Source organism: Bombyx mori, chromosome 20 (assembly GCF_030269925.1).
Source record: "Bombyx mori chromosome 20, ASM3026992v2".
Classification (NCBI taxonomy): Eukaryota; Metazoa; Arthropoda; class Insecta; order Lepidoptera; family Bombycidae; genus Bombyx; species Bombyx mori.
Window position 1 is genome coordinate 4,289,799 of NC_085126.1, and position 22,741 is coordinate 4,312,539.

At 37.6% G+C, this 22,741-nt stretch overlaps 2 protein-coding genes and 1 long non-coding RNA gene across 5 annotated transcripts in view; 2 read left to right on the forward strand and 1 right to left on the reverse strand.

Annotated features, from left to right (window-relative positions):
- Positions 1-98: 98 nt before the first annotated feature.
- Positions 99-752, reverse strand: LOC134200817 (uncharacterized). Its single transcript, XR_009975877.1, has 2 exons — positions 718-752; positions 99-625 (listed from the first exon to the last, which is right to left on the reverse strand). It is a non-coding gene; the product is annotated as an uncharacterized LOC134200817 (long non-coding RNA).
- Positions 753-2,566: 1,814 nt separating this feature from the next.
- LOC101738832 (mannose-1-phosphate guanyltransferase alpha-A) lies at positions 2,567-13,268 on the forward strand. Its single transcript, XM_004922518.5, has 9 exons — positions 2,567-2,762; positions 3,124-3,322; positions 4,338-4,506; positions 5,447-5,655; positions 6,485-6,581; positions 7,110-7,262; positions 8,596-8,716; positions 10,613-10,756; positions 11,221-13,268. The coding sequence occupies exons 1-9, from the start codon at positions 2,723-2,725 to the stop codon at positions 11,319-11,321; spliced, it is 1,233 nt and encodes a 410-aa protein (XP_004922575.1). The 5' UTR covers positions 2,567-2,722; the 3' UTR covers positions 11,322-13,268.
- Positions 13,269-20,783: 7,515 nt separating this feature from the next.
- The window catches only part of LOC101738964 (facilitated trehalose transporter Tret1), a 37,072-nt gene continuing 35,114 nt past the window's right edge, over positions 20,784-22,741 (forward strand). For 2 of the 3 annotated variants that reach the window (XR_009975781.1, XM_012695646.4), the window contains exon 1: positions 20,790-21,278. Coding sequence is in view for 1 of the 3 variants with exons in the window: in XM_012695646.4 (XP_012551100.1) it covers positions 21,206-21,278 (73 nt within the window). In the remaining 2 variants the exon portion in view is untranslated. Of the gene's footprint in view, positions 21,279-22,741 lie in introns of all 3 variants that reach the window. The other variant, XM_038018086.2, reaches the window with a different exon arrangement.

Genomic DNA, 22,741 nt, shown 5'->3' on the forward strand with positions numbered 1-22,741 from the left:
TATTATCACAGTGATTCATTGATCGTTATAAATTAATTAAAATATGTAATATGTAACAGAAAATTTGGCGATATTGGAGTTCGTGACTAAAACACAGGTAAATTTGTTAAAGTTGTATTGGTTTATTTTATGGGACCGAACAAATTTTGTGGCAAAGGTATCGTGTAAAAGGGGAAAAATTATCCAAATAAAACGAATTAACTTGCGGTAGTTGACAACTTTGTATTCGTATGTCGTATCACTCTTGTCAGAGCGGTCGTGGTCGTCATCCGGCATCATTGCTGTGGTCAGATGTTATCACGCCTCACGAGCAATCGCCACTCCTCCCAGTTTTTCGTGAGCCTGGTACACTCATGCAAACAGCCGCTAACTGCCGATTGATCTGATCGGTCCATCGCATGTAATTTTTGATAATCCCTTTTGTTATAGATATATACCTACTTATTACAATATATACTTTTGTTTTACTAAAACAAAACCGAAGCTCATAAAGCATATTTATTTTACGCGGGTCCGCTTTTATCCGATTTCAATTTATCCGATTTTATCATATTTGAGCAGAATCCGAAAAACTACGTCCAGCAGATTTGTTTGATTTTCTCACATTTGTGCATTTTCACAGGTGCTAAAACATTTAAGAAATTACCGTTATTATATTATACATATAAACCTGGAGATATACTAACTAAATTTACGAAATTAAACAATTCACACAACTTTGCTTCTCGGATTCCCGCCAAAACTATTGTTTTTTTTTTTCTCTAATTGCAACTGAATTAAAACAAAGGGTTTAATACGGAACTCTAGATGCAAGTTGCTAAAAAATAGAATATCGTAAAATTTTAAATGAATATCCAGGATAGGGTTTCCTCAATTCATGTTCGATATATTGTGTAATATGACAAGAGCTCGCGCTGTAGTGTAGGTAGGTATTATACTCTTAATGGCATATCGATTTTGTGCTATGTGATCGAAATATTGCTTCCAAATTGTACCAATATTTAAAATTACTATCAGCAACTTTTAGAAACGATCGTTTGATTTAAAAAGTAGTCTACTTTTATTTTTCATGTGGCTCAGTATGATCCCATGAGTATGTACAAGAGAGATTGCCAATCCAATCAATGTAAGTTATAAACTGTTTTCAATATTTTAATTGACAATGCTTTAATATTTAGGAGAAATGGGTAGTAAGCTGGTATAAAAAAGAAAATGAGGGGAAAATGGTGGTGGATTTGAACTCTTTTTGTTATGTGTTGTGTATTTAAATAACTAGGTATGTACAATATCTGTGGTGTAAACGCCAAATGTGAATGAAAATTACATAAAACAATTCCTTATTCAATTGTAGGTACTTATTCGTCAAAAATCAAATCATCTGAGTGCGTACAAAAGTAATTCTACGACTCAATCAAAATAGTTGTTATCACTAGTCGTACTGTCATCATCAGCATTATCATCATCGTTATGTCATCATGACCTTAAAGTGGTTAGTACAGCCACGGCGGCGAGCTTACAGAATGCCTAATGTTAAGCGATTACCGAATCTGACACGGCGCGGGTATAAAATTGCTTAGATGAGTGGACGAGCTCGCAGCCCACCTGGTGTTAAGTGTTGAGATAAGTTCATTGAGATAAGTTCTAAAGTCTCAGTTTAGTTACAATGGCTGTCCCACCCTTTAAATCGAAACGCATTACCGCTTCACGGCAGAGATAGGCGGGGTGGTGGTACCTACCCGTGCGAACTCACAAGAGGTTGAAGTCTTCGTGGCCTAAAGGATAACACGTCCGGTGCATTCGTGTTAAAGCGATGAAGGAATAACTCAAAGTGGGTGGCGCATTTACGTTGTAGATGTCTATGGGCTCCAATAACCACTTAACACCAGGTGGGCTGTGAGCTCGTTCACCTATCTAAGCAATAGAAAAAAAATACATAAAAAAGGCCCTACCACCAGTAATTACGCAAATTATAATTTTGCGGGTTTGATGTTTTTCTTCCTTCACCGTGGAAGTCAGTCGTGAACATTTCTTAAGTACGTATTTCATTAGAAAAATTGATATTCACCTGCGGGATTCGATCACCGTTGCATCGCTAGATACGAATGCACCGGACGTCTTATCCTTTAGGCCACGGCGACTTCAAAACAACAGAAAATAATCTAAAATTACATTGTTGCACAACATATTAAGGTTTTACCTATAATTTGCGTTGCTAACTCCTGCTGCTAAGCCGATGACAGTAATTTTGGAAAGATTTTACACAAAATCTTACGTTTTGCGGTCTTTTCCAGGTTATTTTCTCCTGCACTAGAAAGCGTTAATGAACTGTAATAATTATTGTCACAAATTTTGACCTAATTACGTACAGTCACTACTTTTCAGTGGGAACACGAAAAGAGGGGTGATTACAATTATTTTATTTTGTTTAATAATGGAAGTTTGTTCAAGTTTTTGAGATGGTGGGAGAGCACGGTCTCAGTCAAGGGTGTAATTCAACCTGATGTTCTAAAATATTTATATCTTCCCTTTGCCAATTCACTGAACGAAATAAAAAAAAGTTTGACATCTTGGGTTTGACATTTATTTCTAAGTAAATAAAATTGTTTTGAAATAATTTTTCAGAATGACGTGGTGGTGAGATATTGTTTTCTTTAGTGGAACTGAATTAAAATAAACTGAATCACACTTACTTATTTTTATAGAAGAATACATCGCCATTAACATGTTGAAAGCCGTAATACTTATCGGAGGACCACAAAAAGGTAAAAATGAAAATGCCGACAAAGACTCCCCGGCCTAACGATATGCCCTATCACCAAAAATTCCAGCCTTATTATTTCTGAAATTGTGTTTATTTAAATTCCAGTATATATTATATTTATGTTCTAGTGAAATGTAAAATAAATGAACTTAAATATAAATTACGGCCTACTACGGTAAAAAAGCGGCTTGGCTCTGCCCCTGGCATTGCTGAAGTCCGTGGGCGACGGTAACAAAACACCATCCGGTGGGTTGTATGTTCGTCTGCCTAAAAGGACAATACAATAAATAAATTAAAACATTGCTTGAAGTGAATTTTTTTTATCATAATAGTTGAAATAAAAAGCTAAGTTTTTATTACAGGTACCCGATTTCGGCCTCTATCACTTGACATTCCAAAACCACTATTTCCAATAGCCGGTTTACCCTTAATACAACATCATATTGCCGCTTGCACTAAGCTGGGAGAATGCAAAGAGATCTTAATCATAGGCTCATACACAACCACTCAGATGACTCAGTTTGTTAACGACATGCAGAAGCTATACCGTGTAATAATTAGGTAAGTTTATATTAAACTTCTAGAATATGTAAAAACGCTATCAGTACTGGTTTGAAGGCTTGGCCAGCCGTTAAACTACACAATTGAGATTGATGTCGGTTCTTAAGAGAAAATGTAAGCAGTACCTAAAATGAATCTTGAAGTATTGGTGATGGTATTCACATTGTTTTTCTTTTAATTTCTGCTATAGGCAGATGGGCATACTTAGCTGTACCATCACTCAAAGATGTTAACATTGCCAGAGACACAGCTAAACCTCTGCTTCCAATGTGCATTGTGGTGGGTTTCTTGACAAGGCCAAGACCTTGTTCAACTATCCATATTTTTTTTATTTTTTTTTATTGCTTAGATGGGTGGATGAGCTCATGGTGTTAAGTGGTTACTGAAGGCCATAGACAGACATCTACAATGTAAATGCCGCCACCCACCTTTTGATATGAGTTCTATGCTCTCAGTATAGATACAACGGCTGCCCCACCCTTCAAACCAAAAAGCTTTACTGCTTGACGGCAGAAATAGGCAGGGTGGTAGTACTTACCTGTGAGGATTCACAATAGGTCCCACCACCAGTAATTGCATAAATTATAATTTTGCAGGTTTGATTTTTATTACATGGTGTTATTCCTTCATTGTGAACATTTATTAAGTACGTATTTCATTAGAAAAATTGGTACCCACCTGCAGGATTCAACATTGCATCGCTAGATACAAATGCACCACTTATCCTTTAGGCTAAAACAACTTCAACTTCTCTAAAATGATTTCATAAAAACCCTCAGTGATTGTTACAATATTAGAATTATGCTCACTAAAGAAAGGACCAAACAGACACCTTATCTACTGGTACGCACTCAGTAGATAGTCTATTAGAATTTGAATTTTTAATAATAGGTAAAGCAACTCATGCTAGCTTTGAATTCAATGACTGCAACTATGATAACACCTTGACCGACTCAATGTTGCTAAGTGTTTAAATACTTAAAACATTTACCCTGGTAATAAATAAAAATTGCAGATACTTACAAGAGTTCACACCACTCGGTACAGGAGGAGGTCTGTACCACTTCAGAGATCAAATCCGAGCAGGAAACCCAAGTGCATTTTTCCTATTGAATGGCGATGTCTGTGCCGATTTTCCATTAAGAGAAATGTACGAATTTCATGAAGAAAAACCTAATGCTATTGTAAGATTCTTAATTAATTATCTTTAATAATTATATTGAAATGCTGCACTCTCTTAAGTGCATCGCATGAAAATTTGTAAAGCAATTTGGGTTAATTTTTTTTAGAAATATAATACATTCGGTTAAGGTTTAGGGTATAGAAAACGAAAATGGAAAATTCACAGAGATATTATAAATCAATATCACCTGATTTTCAATTTATTTGCAACATATTTATTAACAAAAGACTATACAAATAATGAGTGTTACACATCACTAGAATTTTTCTTTTTAAATAAACAATGGGACCCATGCTGAGCATGTCCATTGAATAGATACCAAAATAATTACAATTTTATGTGAATATAATCAAGTAATACAGGAAGTGGAGGAAGATAAAAATATTATGTTAGTTAATTATAGTAAAATAACAGAAAAGCACTAAGGTTCAAAAAGAATTAAAGTATATGATTAAAACAAGAAACAGTGAATTTTAATGGACATTGGAATTTTTTTAAATGTCCAGAACAGAATCCTTTATATAGTAAAAAAAAAGAATTTTGTATGTAATTTTTAGTGTAGAAAAAGTGCTTCACAATGATGGAAGCAAATTCTTAATTCAATTTAAAAGTCTACAATTATTGAATTTTGGCAGAGCTCTTCAGATATAAATATAAAATATTTTTAGAGATATCATTTCTTGTGGCCTCTATCAAATATTACCAGTACTTTACCAGAAAACCTCTATCTGAGTACCAATGATAACTCTATATCTATCTTAATACTATTTCTATAAAATATTAAACTGAACATATATAGTTGTTTGTTTGGTTAAGTTGGTATATCCTCTTGAGGTTACCAGCATAGGTAGGAAAATGTACAGCTTTATGGAGCCACAAACAATTTAATGTCACTGTATATGTTAGATTTATTGAATGTTACATGTTAAATCTAATTACAGGTAACGATAATGGGTACTGAAGCAACACGCCAACAATCGGTGCACTACGGTTGTATGGTACGCAATGGTTCTAATGCAGTCACACATTACGTAGAGAAGCCAAATTCATATGTGTCTACATTAATTAATTGCGGTGTCTATGTATGTTCCCTCAACGTTTTTCAAGTAATGGCTGAAGCTTTTCAAAAGAAACAGGATGGATTTTATAGGTATGTACTGTAGAGAGGAGAATAAAAACTTATACTTCAAAACAGATGCTCATGCTTACTTAAAAACGCACAAAGCTGATGGTAGGTCATCTCTAACAATTCCTCAGAGCCCCAAGGAACATATTATCTGTACATATAAATAAAATTGGAGTGTCTGTTTGTAATATTGAAATAACCGCTTTTTACTACATGCATATGAATATTTATACGGTACATACACCAAAATAACATTTTTTACAATTTTTGTCTGTCTGTCTGTCTGTCTGTTTGTTTGTTCCGGCTAAACTCTGGAACGGCTGGACCGATTTTGATGAGACTTTCACTAATAGGTAACTGATATAAGGAGTAACTTAGGCTACTTTTTTAGACTAGCTTCGCCCCGCGGCGTCACCCGCAGTTATTGTCGTACCGCGCACAACATGGCGGGACTCGCTTATCAATAATAAAATTTAATGTTTCCGAAGCGAAACGAGGGCGGGTCGCTAATTATGATATAAAAAAACACAGTGTTAACCAAACATCTGTAGACCCAAACAATTGCAGAGATTCAACAGCATGAGATTGTTTATAATAACTCATAGATAACACATGATTTTACAATTCTCTTTGAGATTTGAGGTTTGAATATCTGTCAAACTGGTATCGAAGTCTGCTTCGTGGCAGAAATAGGAGGGATGGTGGCAACTAAATGTGGAGTTCCTACATTCCCTATTATGACACAGCTTGCTGCCATTTTAAAAAAAAATACAGTAGGCATTGGGCGTGAATTTCATTTCAGTTCACACCTAATTATTGTTTGTACAGTAATTCTTGAATATTTTTTTTCCAGTGGTAATGGTCAAGGCACTCCACACCCAGGATACATGTCATGGGAGCAGGATGTTTTGGCACCGCTGGCCGGCACTAACAAATTGTATTCAATGCAGGTAACTTCCATGTTGAATGTCTCAGATTTAGAAATGCTCTATTTTTATTTAGAGGGTCAATGAACCCCATCGCTAAAAACTTTTATTGTGAAATTCCCGATGTGAAGGGTGTGTTTAACAATTTGCCTGCTAATTTGATTTAAAAAAAACTTGTACGTTTGCATCTTGGTGCACGTGGGAGAAGTGAAACTTCTTTTGCGGTGTGTAGTATTGCGGTTTACTTTACTTTTCATCCTTAAATCAAATTTCTCTTGTAATAGGGTATGCTGTGTATAAGAGAACCGACCTAACTCTTACTAAATTGTTTCTTTTCTTTTTAGCCGTAACGAGTTAAATTTTACTGTTAACGGGCCCAAAGAAGTTTCACTTCTAAAAGTTTGGTATCAATTTCCCTTTGCCGATGAAACGATTGCGACATTTGACAGGTGTCAAGCTGGTGGTCCCAATCGACGCCCCCAAAGAAGTTTCACTTCAAAAAGTTTGGTATCAATTTCCCTTTGCCGATGACACGATTGCGACATTTGACAGGTGTCAAGCTGGTGGTCCCAAGTGAAGACGGCGGGCTCAGCGATATACGCGAACAGACACTGTCTAACGCTACACTGTACTAGAGACGACGTCTGTCAGATCATACCCGACGTCTACATACACCCGAGCGCCACTGTCGACTCAACGGCTGTCGTAAGTGAACTTTGGTCTTTGTTATAACGGCATAAAGTCGCTTATCCATTACCCCAGATTATCAAATTGTCATTAATTCAATTCTATCTATACATATAAATAAAATTGGAGTGTCCGTTTGTAATATTGAAATAACCGCTTTTTACTACATGCATATGAATATATAGTATACGGTACATACACCAAAATAACATTTTTTTGCAATTTTTGTCTGTCTTTCTGTCTCTTTGTTCCGGCTAATCTCTGGAACGGCTGAACCGATTTTGACGGGTCTTTCACTGATAGGTAGCTGATGATAGGTAGCAATAACCGCGGGTAACATCGCGGGACTCAGCTAATGAATAAATAGACTTTTTGGCGGCAACGCGAGGAGTGAAGTTGTGTGTTTTGTTTTATTTGGTCTATTTAGTGTTTCTTCAGATTTAAATGCGTAATAACGGTGGTTTATTAACCGTTTAGTATCTGTGAAAGTGCACAAATGTGGGAAAATAAAACAAAGCTGCTGGACGTAATTTCTTGGGATCCTAGAAAAAAGGCCACTGAAAAAGTCTCAGTAAATGACCAACATCTTAATGAGATTATATTTCATCTCATCTCATTCGTTTTTAATCATTTATGTTATGTCGCGATTAGTTTCCTTTGTTTTTTTATTATTCATAAACTGTAAATAAGTAATGCGGCGAATTATAAAAATCTTATTACTTGACGCTGGCCAATGCACAAACCGTACCGGAGCCAAACAATAAAAAAATAAATAAATAAAGGACTGACTCCCCTTAAGATGGGTAGGTGGAAATTAATAACAATATCGTAGTAAGAACCGGTTTAGTGATGCTATAACTTGTCAGTCTGCACGGGCAGTTAGATGCCTTATTCAGGGCGTTTAGTGCGAGTTTTTTAACGTTCTCGATAACGTAAAAGTTAGCTCATGGATGGAATGGGATCGTTTGCGTACGTTTGCCGCTAGGGGCGCTGTTCCAATTGCATACGAAATTGACTTAACTTTTACGCTATCGAGTACGTTAAGGAACTCGCACTAAGCACACAGGGCGTTTAGTGCGAGTTTTTTAACGTTCTCGATAGCGTAAAAGTTATCTGAAATTTGTATGCGACTGGAACAGTAGCGGCAAACATAGGCAAACGTTCCAACTCCACACGACTTAACTTTTACGCTATCGAGAACGTTAAAAAACTCGCACTAAGCACACTGGTCTACCGCTTTAAGCTATTGAAACTTCCAACTCATGTTCCCCAGTGTTCCTCCATATAAAATACACTTAAAATTCGATCTTACAGTACCTTAAGAATAACTTAAACAAATGCGTTTTCTCAGATCGGACCTAACGTCTCCATAGGTACGGGCGTTACAATAAAAGCTGGCGTCAGAATAAAGGAATCAATAATACTCGAAAACGCGACCGTGAACGAGCACTCCCTGATCATGTATTCTGTTGGTGAGTCGATTGAAAATTGCACAACTTTAAAAACAAAAATATTTGGAAACTACGCTTTGTTTTGTGGTTATAACATATATCGAAATATGGAGGGTAGATGAAAGGAACACTGTCTTGAAGGAGCGGGCATATTGAAAAAATGTCCGCCTGTAAACAGCAAGTTATTTTTGGAAGACTCCGAAATAACGCTAGTGGCAAGTGGAAATGATATCGAGTGGTGAAAGGCTATTTCTGTGTGCTTAGTGCGAGTTTATTAACGTTCTCGATAGCGTAAAAGTTAAACCAATTTTGTATGCAGTTGGAACAGCGCCCCTAGCGGCAAACATAGGCAAACGCTACAACTCCACACGACTTAACTTTTACGCTATCGAGTACGGTAAAAAACTCGCACTAAGCACACTGGGCGTTTAGTGCGAGTTTTTTAACGTTCCCGCTAGCGTAAAAGTTACCTGAAATTTGTATGCGGCTGGAACAGTGTCCCTAGCGGCAAACATAGGCAAACGCTACAACTCCACACGACTTAACTTTTACGCTATCGAGTACGGTAAAAAACTCGCACTAAGCACACTGGGCGTTTAGTGCGAGTTTTTTAACGTTCCCGCTAGCGTAAAAGTTACCTGAAATTTGTATGCGGCTGGAACAGTGTCCCTAGCGGCAAACATAGGCAAACGCTACAACTCCACACGACTTAACTTTTACGCTATCGAGTACGTTAAGAGTACTAAGCACACTGCAACTTTACAGAAGAGCCATTTAAATTTTAAAATTTGGAAATAATATCTACTAATCCTATACTTAAACATTTTATTTGGTAAACTTAATTGAAGTTCAATTAAAAACATCGAATTGTCGATACGAATACCAAATAAAACAAACCTTTAATTACTGAGATAATTGTTGCGTATTAAGCGAGTGGATATCCTTTCACCCCTCGATATGAATAAAGCAGTTTTAAACAGAGTGAAGTGTGCTGGATTGAACTGAAGTGTGGTAGTTTTTTTTTTATTGCTTAGATGGATGTGTGGCGGGTAGCCATCATACAACGCAAGATATTTGACAGACGCCCGAATCTCGCTTACGAAATTTTCAAGATAAAGCGCATATATACAAGTTCCGAATAACAACACTCGGACCGTCGGTCTACCGAGCAATATCATCCGCTCGGTGGAAGATCTTCCCTTTGTCGTATACATCCCCAAAGATGGACGAGCTCACAGCCCACCTGGTGTTAAGTGGCTACTGGAGCCCATAGAGGTCTATAACGTAAATGCGCTACCACAAAGTATAGTTACAACGGCTGCCCCACCCTTCAAACCGAAACGCATTACTGCTTCACGGCTGAAACAGGCAAGGCGGTGGTACCTACCCGCGCGGACTCACAAGAGGTCCTACCACCAGTAAAAAGTTTATGATGTTGTTTTTTAAATCCGTCCACTTGCTACGGTGCCGCCACCTTTTCGTGGACAATTTTTAATACACTAAGATGACGCTCCGTACTTCTACCCTCCATACGAACAAGTCCACGAATATGTTTATCACGTATATGCTCTTTCGGCAAAGGGAATGATGATTCTAATACATAATGCGTTGAATTTTTTTTTTTTTTATTGCTTAGATGGTTGGACGAGCTCACAGCCCACCGGGTAGTTAAGTGGTTACTAGAACCCACCTTGAGATATGAGTTTTAAGATCTCGGTATAGTTACAACGGCTGCGCCACCCTTAAAACCGAAACGCATTACTGCTTCACGGCAGAAATAGGCAGTGTGATGGTACTTACCCGCGCGAACTCACAAGAGGTCCTACCACCAGTAACTTAGAATAATTGTGAAACACGGTATTTTGTCGTCACGATAAAATTTCGAGTAATTGTCATGTCAATTATTTCATTTTGTAGTCGGTCGGGAAGCTTCAGTGGGCGAATGGTCGCGTGTAGAAGGAACTCCTTCAGATCCTGATCCGAACAAACCCTTCGCCAAGATGGACAACCGACCACTATTCAATACGGACGGACGACTCAACCCGTCTATCACTATATTGGGTAAACCACTTTATATTGTCTATACCAACTGTATAGGTAGTCAATGACTTAGTACTCGACATGGTCGATCAGTGACGTCGTGAGACAAATATGGTTTCTGGGGTTTTTGGGATCTGTTGTTGTTAATTTTTATCTATAACTAATTGACCCGGCAGACTTCGTAGTGCCTCAATCGATAAATAAAAGACCTAAACTTTTGTATAAAATAAACTTAAAACAAACAAAAGGAATCCGTCCGACGAGGGACACATCAAAGGGAAAATAAAATTGTCAGCATTTTCATATTTATCTACCTTTTAAACCTCTGGACTTCCACAAATAATTCAAGACCAAAATTAGCCAAATCGGTCCCGCCATTCTCGAGTTTTAGCGAGACTAACGAACAGCAATTCATTTTTATATATATAGATATGTAACCTTGCAAGTCGTTCAATGGGAGAGCTTATTTCTAATGTATTTTGCAGGTGCAGGAGTCGTGGTACCCGCTGAGACGATTTTGTTAAACTCCATAGTGCTACCTCATAAACATTTGGCGAGAAGTTTCAAACACGAAATCATATTATAGTTTTTTATTTTATTTTTCTAAACGACAATACAGGGCTGTATGTGATGCATTCTGTGCGCATAGATTTTGTTATCTGTGACTTTTTTTAAAAATGACGTAAAATGAGTTTCTTGGCGGGAACGTGAAACCCGTTTTGTTTTTGTTCTGTCAATTTAGTGTGACAAGTTGAATCGTGTAATCATGACGAATTGTTAACTGTTTAGGTAGATGCGACATTGTACTTCCCAGTCTCCATAATTCTCAATATACGGCATAACATAACATATAAAGGCATTATTTACTGGCGGTAGGACCTCTTGTGAGTCCGCGCGGGTGGGTACCACCGCCCTGCCTATTTCTGCGATGAAGCAGTAATGCGTTTCGGTTTGAAGGGTGGGGCAGCCGTTGTAACTATACTGAGACCTTAGAACTTATATCTCAAGGTGGGTGGCGCATTTGCGTTGTGGATGTCTACGGGCTCCAGTAACCACTTAACACCAGGTGGGCTGTGAGCTCGTCCACCCACCTGAGCAATAAAAAAAATGCAATATATTTATATATGATTCAAGAAAAAAAAAACCGTATTTATTCGCTGTATGCCTAAAAGGGCTATTCTAGCTAGCGCGGACGGGTAGGTGATCTCACGCGCTCAACCTGAGAGAATTTGCTAACACTAGCCCTAGCAAGAGCAATGCTTCGCAGAATATACAACCGGATCGGAAACGCGACCCACTGAGAAGATCCGGCAAGGCGTCAGTTATTTGCCGGATATACTGTAGGCAACTGCCTTAGCTAATCCTATTCGAACGAACGAATAACATTACCCAACCAATTAAGTAAACAAATAGTTATAAATTTGATTTCCTTTACCTTTGACAAACCTTTATGTGTTCCTGTTTTGATGAGGAGGATGTCGGCTATTTGATTGAGACTACGACCTCATGCTTCACGAATGGTGGCATCGCGATCTATATGTGTTCCAATAATAACTGAACAATAAGTGGGGCATAAGAACTCATCTAACTCTATAGTTATAAAAAATAAGTATTTTGTCACACGCAAGAAACCCTTGAAAATACTAATGGTACAGTTGAAGCGTAAAGTGTCTATTTTAATAACGTTTGGAATTATGTAAACTGATTTAAGGAATTAAAGGACCAAATATACTGTTTAATCATTAAATAGTACATTTTTTGTTTAAATAGTTGAATAATTGTATATTTAAGTGAAGAAAAAAATATCGAGAGGTGAAAGGCTATTTATTTGATTTAAGTGACATTTCGCTTTTTTCGACATTTTTCTTTGTAATTAATTATAAGGCCGTTTTATTTGATACTAGCGGCCCGCTCCGGCTCCGCTCGGGTCTTTAACAAAAATTTCAAGGATATTTAAGGTTTTTTTTTTTAATAAAACTTACTGCATAACTATAATAGTGAGACATAATAATATGCTATCGCGACACATTTTGTAAATAATAATGTGTTCTACAAAGCCGTAGTAGGTACCTTATTTTATTCTATCATCAATAGTTTTCACAGGGCACGCGATGTAAATAATATTTTAGGTATTTTTTTTACACCTTGGTTTACATTATTTGAGTTTTAGTAAGGATCCCTAATTTTTTTCAAAAAAGATTATAGCCTATGTCACTCGGGAATAGTATAGCTTCCAAACAGTGATAGAATTTTTCAAATCGGTTCAGTAGTTTCGAAGCCTATTAAATATAAACAAACAAACAAATCTTTCCTGTTTATAATATTAGTATAGATTCGTATCAACAATTCGATGTTTTTAATTGAACTTCAATCAAGCTTACATTATTCATAACATGTGAAGAAGTTTTTATTAGGATATTTTTTCTTAATTTTAAAGTTTAAATGGTTCTCCTGTATAGTTGAAAAAATGTCACTTAAACGAAATAGCCCCCCTCGATATATACATATATAATAAAATTGTCGCACAAATAAATTGCTTTTTTATTTTTCCATGTACAAGAAAGTATTTATCGATTCTGGTTTGTAATAACTCCCTCCAGATTCTCCTGGGCGCTATTATATTTCACTCTTCAAAGGATGAATATAGTCCGAAGTCCATGAGCATTAGTTTTTTTTTCTACCTAAGCTGATAGCCTTCATAGGCTATGTCAGCGTAACCGGACAAGTAGGTGAGCTTACGGTGCTTAAACCGGTAGTGTTGCTAACACTGGCCCTAGCAAGAGCAGTGCTTCGAAAAACCTACCACCAAATCGGAAACGCGACCCACTGAGAAGAAGGTTCGGTTTGAAGGGTGGGGCAGCCGTTGTAACTATACTTGAGATCTTAGAACTTATATCTCAAGGTGGGTGGCGCATTTACGTCGTAGATATCTATGGGCTCCAGTAGTCACTTAACACCAGGTGGGCTGTGAGCTCGTCCACCCATCTAAGCGATAAAAAAACTGGCGAGAAATTCAGTGAGCTGTTGTCTATGGATTAATTTACTCGTCGAGCCCTTCCTCGCAAGCGCCTGGTTCGGCGGGGTCGGTGACCGGTTCTTGAAGTACCTAAAAGCACCGTTAATGGATCGGGAGGATCCGTAATGACGTGTTTAGGGCGACGTAGACTGTTTACCATTCGGTGCACAGGATCGGGTATGTAATTACCGGCGGTGACAAGAGGGTTTTCATGTCGTGCCGCCTTCTCAAAGTGGCGCAATGATGCTGACTGTAAGTACTTACTGACTGAGTCAAGCTCCAGGTCATCATGGAGAACCACATTCCTTGGGAACCATGGTGCTCCGATGGCTATCCTGCAAAAGCATCGGCTACTCACCATCATTAACAGTTAAAAGTAAGTTTTTTAGTAATAAAATAGATGGCGTTGGTATTTTAATTTTCTAAGTGCGTCGGGTCGGCAATGACCAACCAAAAATCTAGTTGTGTTTTGCATGGAACTACCGTCAAATTGTAACCTGTGTATACCTAGCATACCAAAAATGTATGGTGGGCACAACACCAGCCAGATGGTCAGATCTGGTTAAGAAAGCGGTTGGTGGTATTATATACTATGCGGTCCATGCCACTCACAACCGAACACTATGGAGGAAAGTCATATGTGGTAGCGTTCCTCAGCAGTGAGGGAACGATGAAGAGAGAAGACATTATCCATTCACGACGGCGCCGTCGCCCGAAACATGTCTTGTCGGATCCTCCAGATTCACTATCGGTGCTTTTAGGGCCCTCAAGTACCCAGCGAACTAATCCATACATACAGCCCACTGAGTTTCTCGCTGGATCAAAGGGTGATCATTTATGTCGCGATTCCGATCCGGTGGTAGATTCTGCGAAGCACTGCTCTTGTTGGGGTTAGTGTTAGCAAATTCTCTCAGGTTGAGCCCGTGAGCACACCTACCCATCCACGCGCAGCCGGATTAGCCTCTTAGGCTACCAGCGGATAATAAGGAAAATAAAAATAGATAAGAGGTAGGCACCTACTTCGTTACTAGATGGCGCTGATACAATTTTGATTGTATACCTGCACTTTTGTAGCCCACTGTACATTATATAATAATATGTATTCAAAATATTCATTTTAGACGGATGTTAGCTTAAATTCAAGTGCGTCCAAAAATCTATTGAATACTTACATAAAATAAATTTAATTATTTCCCAAAAAAAAAAACGATCTTGTTGTTTTATCTAAAAATATTATTATAAATTTATTAGTCACGTTTAGGAAGCGATTGCCGAAATTCAAGGCCAACCGTCGTTTATGTGTTTCGATTTACATTAATTACAAATTATGAGCGATATTTCGATGTTTATATTATATTTGATTGTTTAAAAACTAAGCTTACTTTTACTAGGTACGTATTCAAAAGATATGTACAGAATTTAACGCGTTGAGCGCTATATGAAAAATCGAGTATTTTTATTCAGGCCACGGTGCTCACCGGTGAGCCTTATCTTACTGAACCGCTCAGCTTGCAGAAGCAGAAGCCACAGATTGCAGATATCAAACAAAACGCGTATGGAAGTGAGCCGCGTGGCCCTTTTGCCGAACCGAACGGCGTGGTTTTCAAATCCAATAGAAACTTTTAGTTTTTATCGAGTACCTAATTGCCTTTTAAAATATATTAAAAACTATACGGTAGAAGTCGCTAATAATTATCTTCTGTGCAAATTATCGAATTTTATAAATGTTAAAATGCAAATCTCAAGTTGATAAAAATTACTGCTTCCCTGATTTTGGCTTCACCCGAATGGTAGAATACGCTAAGCTCACCGGTGGGTCGTAAAGTTCAACGTATACACGATGTGCTTTCAGCCAACTCTGGTAATGCAAGTGTTCTTTGTGCTGTGGAAGAGGTTATGATAATTTTATTTTAGTGTAGTATGAATGTAGGCGGCAGTAATGAAATTGAATCGAGGAAAAAAAATCCTTGATGCAAGAAAAAATCCTCACGTGTCTGAGCCCCGTTGAGATAGAAACCAGGAGAAATTGGTAGACGTTGCGTTGCATCTAAGTATTTCGCCACCTTAACTTGGCGCCAATAAACTCGGTTTCTTCATACTAAAATCCCGAAGCCAAGTTAACACCGAAGAGATTTGTAAACAAACACACACAATTTAGTCTAGACAAAATAGTAAAACTTGACGTGATGTCATCAATTAACACAATCCATATAAAAATGTTATATATTTTGAGTATTATGTCAAAAATTACTCACAGTCCTGAAAATTTGTTAATGTAAAATTAAAATTAGCACATAAAGGTGTAAGTAGTAATGTACCTAATATTTAATGCTTTTGTAGTTTAGTTTTAAGGCAACATATTTAATACCTACCTACCCTTGCGGACTCACAAGATATCCTACCACCAGTAACGACTCTGTTCTTTTCTTATGTTACCAATTCAATTTTTGTGTACAATGGATCTGTACAATTGAGTCTTTGTTGCATCTTCTTTTTTTGTCTCCTACCTATGCTAATAGCCTTGAGAGGCTATATCAGCTTTACCCTAGCGCGTAGGTGAGCTCTTGAGGCTCAGACCGGAGGTGTTGGTAAAACTAGCCCTTGCAAGAGCGTTTTTTTTTATTGCACTTGTAGGCAGACGAGCATACGGCCCACCTGATGGTGAGTGGTTACCGTCGCCCATGGACTTCAGCAATGCCAGGGGCAAAGCCAAGCCGCTGCCTACCGAATCTACCACATCCTCGGAAACGCGACCCACTGAGAAGATCCGGCGAGAAACTCAGTGGGCTGTGTCTATGGGTTAATTCACTCGTCGAGCCCTTCGTCGCAAGCGATGGGTTCGGCGAGGACGGTGACCGGTGCTTGAGGTACCTAAAAACACCGTTAATGGATGCATCCTCTGATAGATTGACCATATAAGATCTTCTAAGGACCTTATGAAGTCTTAACGGCTTCTCAGTCCATCTGTAAAAATCTAGAAACTGGTGGCGTTTAATTATATTGAACTTACTGAAATTAGAAAACTGTTGCTTACGTTCTATGTTCCTCGATTTAAGTATTCAATATATAAATATTTGATATTTGAATTTTTAATTAGTATCATCCATTTTTTTCAAATCATTTAATCATTTAATTAAAAAGTAAAACTCGTATAACCATAACTTGAGTTACGTCAAGGTAATGACTAAATTACTGGTGGTAGGTCCTCTTGTGAGTCCGCGCGGCTATGTACCACCACCCTGCCTATTTCTGCTGTGAAGCAGTAATGCGTTTCGGTTTGAAGGGTGGGGCAGCCGTTGTAACTATACTTGAGACCTTAGAACTTATATATCAAGGTGGGTGGCGCATTTACGTTGTAGATGTCTATGGGCTCCAGTAACCACTTAACACCAGGTGGGCTGTAAGCTCATCCACCCATCTAAACAATAAAAAAAAAGATTCTAGTTATATCAATTGTGATAGGAGCCACTAGTACGAGTACAATATTTTCATATTCACGTCACATTTTCTAACTTAAACCTACAACTAATTTCCTGAATTTTCAGTCTGATACTTTTAGCGGTAAAATTCAAAATCACGAAGACATTGGAGTTGCCGAGTGGGTGGGTTTGTGGGTAACAAAACTCCCTCGCCAAGCTTTTTTAATGCACGCAATAGGATGCTCACAAATACAATCCCCGATTCAGAAATCTAACACACACAAGAAAAGCTGCTGTCTAATAGGGCTAAGCCAATCGAGATATAGCTATTTATATTTATCTGTATATAAAAAATAGTAATTTTCGCATCACACGTAAACACATTGAAAGCATTATAAAACTGACGTGGGCTTTAGATATTGCAAATCCTTTTCGAAACCAACTTATCTATGAAAACGTATGAAGTTAATTTTTAGGTGAATTACATGTGAAAGGTAAACAAACATGTGAAAGCTAATAAAAGCTACGCAGAAACATTTGTTATGGAACCGATAGCTTTAATTTATGGCTATCCATTATAGTTCAAAATTATTTTATTGATACGCTGTATTTATATTTATAACTTATTGTCCAAAATCAATACCTGGTCGGAATGAACAAAAAAACCTTACTATGGTTTAGGTGTATGTACGTAATGTAACACGATGTTACTCCTTCATTGTGGAAGTCGTCATGGCCTAAAGGATATGTCGTCCGGTGCATTCGTATCTAGCGATGCACCGGCGTTCGAATCTCGCAAGCGGGTACCAATTTTTCTAACGAAATACATACTTAACAAGGTTCACGATTGATTTTCACGGTGAAGGAATAACATCGTGTAATAAAAATCAAACCAGCAAAACTATAATTTGCGTAATTACTGGTGGTAGGACCTCTTGTGAGTCCGCATGGGTAGGTACCACCTTCTGCTTATTTCTGCAGTTAAGCACTAATGCGTTTCAATTTGAAGGGCGGGGCAGCCGTTGTAACTATACTGAGACCTTAGAACTTACTTATATCTCAAGGTGGGTGGAGGCATTTACGTTGTAGATGTATATGGGCTCCAGTAACCACTTAACAAATAGCTGGTCTGTGAGCTCGTCCACTCATCTAAGAAATAAAAATAAAAAATCTTGAAAATGAGGAAAGATCTATTTAGCTATCTACGTAGCGAATTTTATAATTGCCGGTACAAGTGCGACCGGAGTTCTTAGGCCTTTCAAATAAAAACATTAACAGCCAATAAAACCTCTAATCAAACAAGTTTTCTAACATCTATCTTACAGACTTTTTTTTATTCCTAGGCAAAATTAGTGCATTCCCGTCCCCTCCATGTGCTTTTTTGCGGTCCGCTTTGACCCAAGAAGAACTCAACGCGAACCTTGTGAAAGAGAGTGCCGGATGGTGACGGATGCCGTCAATCACGGACCCGACTGCGGACCGGGAAGCCCGGCGATCTTGGTACCGGTTCGGTATCCAGTGGGGGCAAGATGAAGGGGAGGTATGTGGCGATAGCATCATACAACGCAAGATACTTGACAGATGCCTGAATCTCGCTTACATTTTCAATATCTTCTTCTCAGTCGTTCACTCCTGGCGGAGTGGTCGTGGTTACGTAAGTCTTAATATTTGGTTGCGGCTTTTGAGAGACTTCTCCATCTTTCTCTATTTGTGGCGGTACGTGTACACTCAGTAAGGGAACACTTCGTAGACAACTTAACCAAGTCTGTCCACCTTGTGGGTGATCGGCCGCGAGAGCGTTGACCGTCTACTCTTCCTTGAACCACTAAACGTTCCAATGACCTTTCATTACGAATGATATGTCCAAACATATTAAGGATTCGCAATTGCACAATCGACGAAAGCCTTTGTTTGATTTGAATTTTCAATATAAGCTTGCTTATATACAAGTTCCAAACAATGACATTCGGACCGTCGGTCTACCGACCAAATATCACCCGTTTGGTGGAAGATCTTCCTTTCGTCGTAAACCTACACAAGGTATGCACATGCGAAACACGTCATGTTGCCCTAAGTCTGATGAGCTCTGATTCGAACACGGGCTGTTGAGCGACTGTTGTTTTAAGGTTCTACCCACAAACTCACCCACCCATTGCACTCTCTCACTCTAAGTGCGATTCTCGTCCGGGCTTAGAGCCCGAGCAGATTAGGGCGGTTCCCGCGGTCAACCCTACAACCAGACTCGTGGTGCCGCCCCAAGGGGTCATCAAGGCGATCGTCGACGATGAACGACGTCGATCTCCACGATACGACCGCCTGTACGATGCGACTGGTGTTCCTGGATGTTCGCTGGGTCAGAACCAGCGTGCCGGGTCGGAACGCGATAAACTGCGGACTGAGTGGCTCTTCCACAATACGTCCGGCGACGATATTAACGCTTACCTTAACTCTTCCTTACTGCTTCACGGGAGAAATAGGCGGGATGGTGGTACCTACCCGTGCGGACTCACAAGAGATCCTACCACCAGTAAAATCACCAATAAGATCACCAACTTCCTGCAAGACGTAAGCGGAAGTCATACAATTTCCTTCCGACCAATGAAATCACTCAATGTATCAATCATGATAAATTCAGAAATTACGAATTATTCTACTCTTTAATGTCGCCCGTGGAAATAAAAGCAAACATATTTATTATGATTGTTATACCTTCCGGTGGCCGGCGTCAATAATCAACAAACACGCTTTGGAATTTAAAAACAACAAAACATTTCAAACACGAATTACAGCTTCGAACAAAATTTCGTTTCGACAAACTTATTTCGCTAGATCTTAAAATAAACTTCCGCCTAAAGATTTTATTTGTTACTAGCTGATCCGGCAGACTTCGTAGTGCCTCAATCGATAAATAAAAGACCGACGGGGGACACATCAAAACAAAATTGTTATTTTTATTTAATTCAGAGCATTCTCATATTTATCTACCTTTTAAACCTTCTCTGGACTTCCACAAATAATTCAAGATCAAAATTAGCCAAATCGGTTCAGCCGTTCTCGAGTTTTAGCGAGACTAACGAACAGCAATTCATTTTTATGTATAGAGATTTGCTTGTTTTGCGTATTATTTTTTTGTATGACACAGATATGCGACGACTATAACAACCACTTGTATAACCTTAGTGTATCTACGTGTACTAGTACACAAACACCGTCTCTTCCAAAATAATTAAAATATACAACAATATTTTCTTTGATTACTTGGCGACCTATGTAGGTTTAATTTGTTTATTTAGTTGTAGTAGCGTATGAACTAATTAACCACCCGCTATTAAGTGGTTACTGAAGCCTATAGATAACATAATGAACAAATCCCGCTATTCATCTTGAGAGAGAAAGTCAACATCTCAATTGTAGACCCACTATCCCACCCTTCAAACTGGACCGCATGGCTGATTCCGGCAGAAATAGTAAAGTGTTACTTACCCCGGTAAGGTCACAATACAACCTACATTCGGTAAGAGACCAGGTATTTTTTTTACCTTTTAAGCGTGGTCGATCAGAAGAGCGCACCAATCACCGCAACGTCGAACCAATGGATATTATAATTTCAGCTGTTCTCTTCAAAGTGCAATGCTTAAATGCTTTGCAGTAGCAACCGGACTTATCTACGAAAACAAACTTTAACACGACCGGTATGTAAATGCATTCATTGTAATTAATCTGTAATATACCCATTAAATAATAATATAAATAATAAACTATAACACTCATTCGCGACAATGAATCTTTCGTTAAGAACAAAATCAACAACTTAACGCTTCGTATCATCAATTAAAATGTTTTCTCACGAACAAGGAATCTATGAACTCGTAGCCGTTAAAGTAAATAATAATAAAAAGCTAATGAAAAACAAAGTATCGTAGGTACGTTTTGCATTTTCTGTGTCAAGCATTCAGTTCATTCAAAGTCGCGGCATCGTCCGGTCGAAAAAGATTAACACGATCGCAGAGTGACAAAAAATATAATATAACTAAAATGAATATCGTTCTAACAAAAATGATGTGGAAAAACGGCACTAGGATTAACCAGTATTTGTTTGCGATTTTAAGTGAGTTTTTTACTATTATTTTTGAAATTTATTCATCGAAAAATGATGTTGTAAACGATGCGGTTTTAATTCATAAATTAAAGTGACTTAATATATATATTTTTTATATTAATTATAATGTTTTTAGATACTAAAGTTTTAGATATAATTTAAGAGCGAGTGAATCTCGAAATTTAGTGGGTGACAGAATACATAAAATGAATGAGTTTTGAAATTATTTAAATATTAATCTAATGAGTTTATTAATTTCTAACACGAGTCGTTGAGGCTATTCAAAAACAATTCAACGACTTAACAGCTTCGCTCACTAATTCGATGTTTCGAACACTTTCTCGGCTTTTCTGGAAAATTAAATGAAGAAAAATATGTACTTAAACTTGAAATTAAAAATTTTAAATGAATGAAATTAACCCGTATTTTTTTATAAATTCAATTTTGTTGACAAACTTTATTCGTTCGGGTAATTTCAAAAGTTCTTTACGAAGCCTTCATTGTAAATATTAAATACTAAGTAATATCTCAATGTAGATTTAAAACTTTAAGAAAATAATTTTTCTATTCATGCACATTTGATTATTGTTTACAAATAAAGTGGAATTCGCTTATGTGTATACTATAATCGATCTTAAACAAATTTATCATTCATAGGATCGCTTCTTCTGTTTTGTTGTAATTCTAAATTAGTGTGGGTACAAAGTTGTTTTTATGTAATTGTTTATGCTTTATCTTTAGGACCAGTTTTCGAAGCGTCCATCGGTTTGCTTGCAACTCCACTGAGTTTGCCGCTAGGAGCGCTGTTCCAACTCCATACAAATTTGAGCTAACTTTTACACGATTGAGAAGTTAAAAAATTCACACCAAGCACACTGATGTCTAAAATAGTTGAAAGGGATTTTAATTATAACATTATCTTCGGTTTTTGCTAGTCTTCTAGAAATAGTTAAAACTACTGTCACACCTATCTTGGTCGTACGTAAACACGAAAACTACGGTATTCGCAACGTCTGTAGGAATATAACGACAATAATACACGCGAAGTTAAACCGTAAGAATATTTCTAGGATGGTTTGATTGTTCAAAGTGAAACAATGTTTTCTTTTTTCTTTTTATGTGGGTAGTCTCCGGTTATTTTTTCAATATTTATAAGAAATACCTAATTTATTGTTTGACAAATACATCGGGCGACCGGACTTACATGTGAATGAAACTCTTAAATTCATTCAGCAATTATAAGCGGTTTATTATCCGAATAATTTATATATTTATCACGAAAATATCACGAATATATAGACCGTAAATTGACAGACATTCAAACAGATAAAATAATTTGAAACCTATGGTTTATAGGTGTTTCAAAGAGTTAGCGACGGACAATGAACTATTATTAATTAGAATATAAGCTACCGTTTGCTCGCCCGCTGATACGATACAGCCTTATTATTTTTTCCTACCTATTATACTGA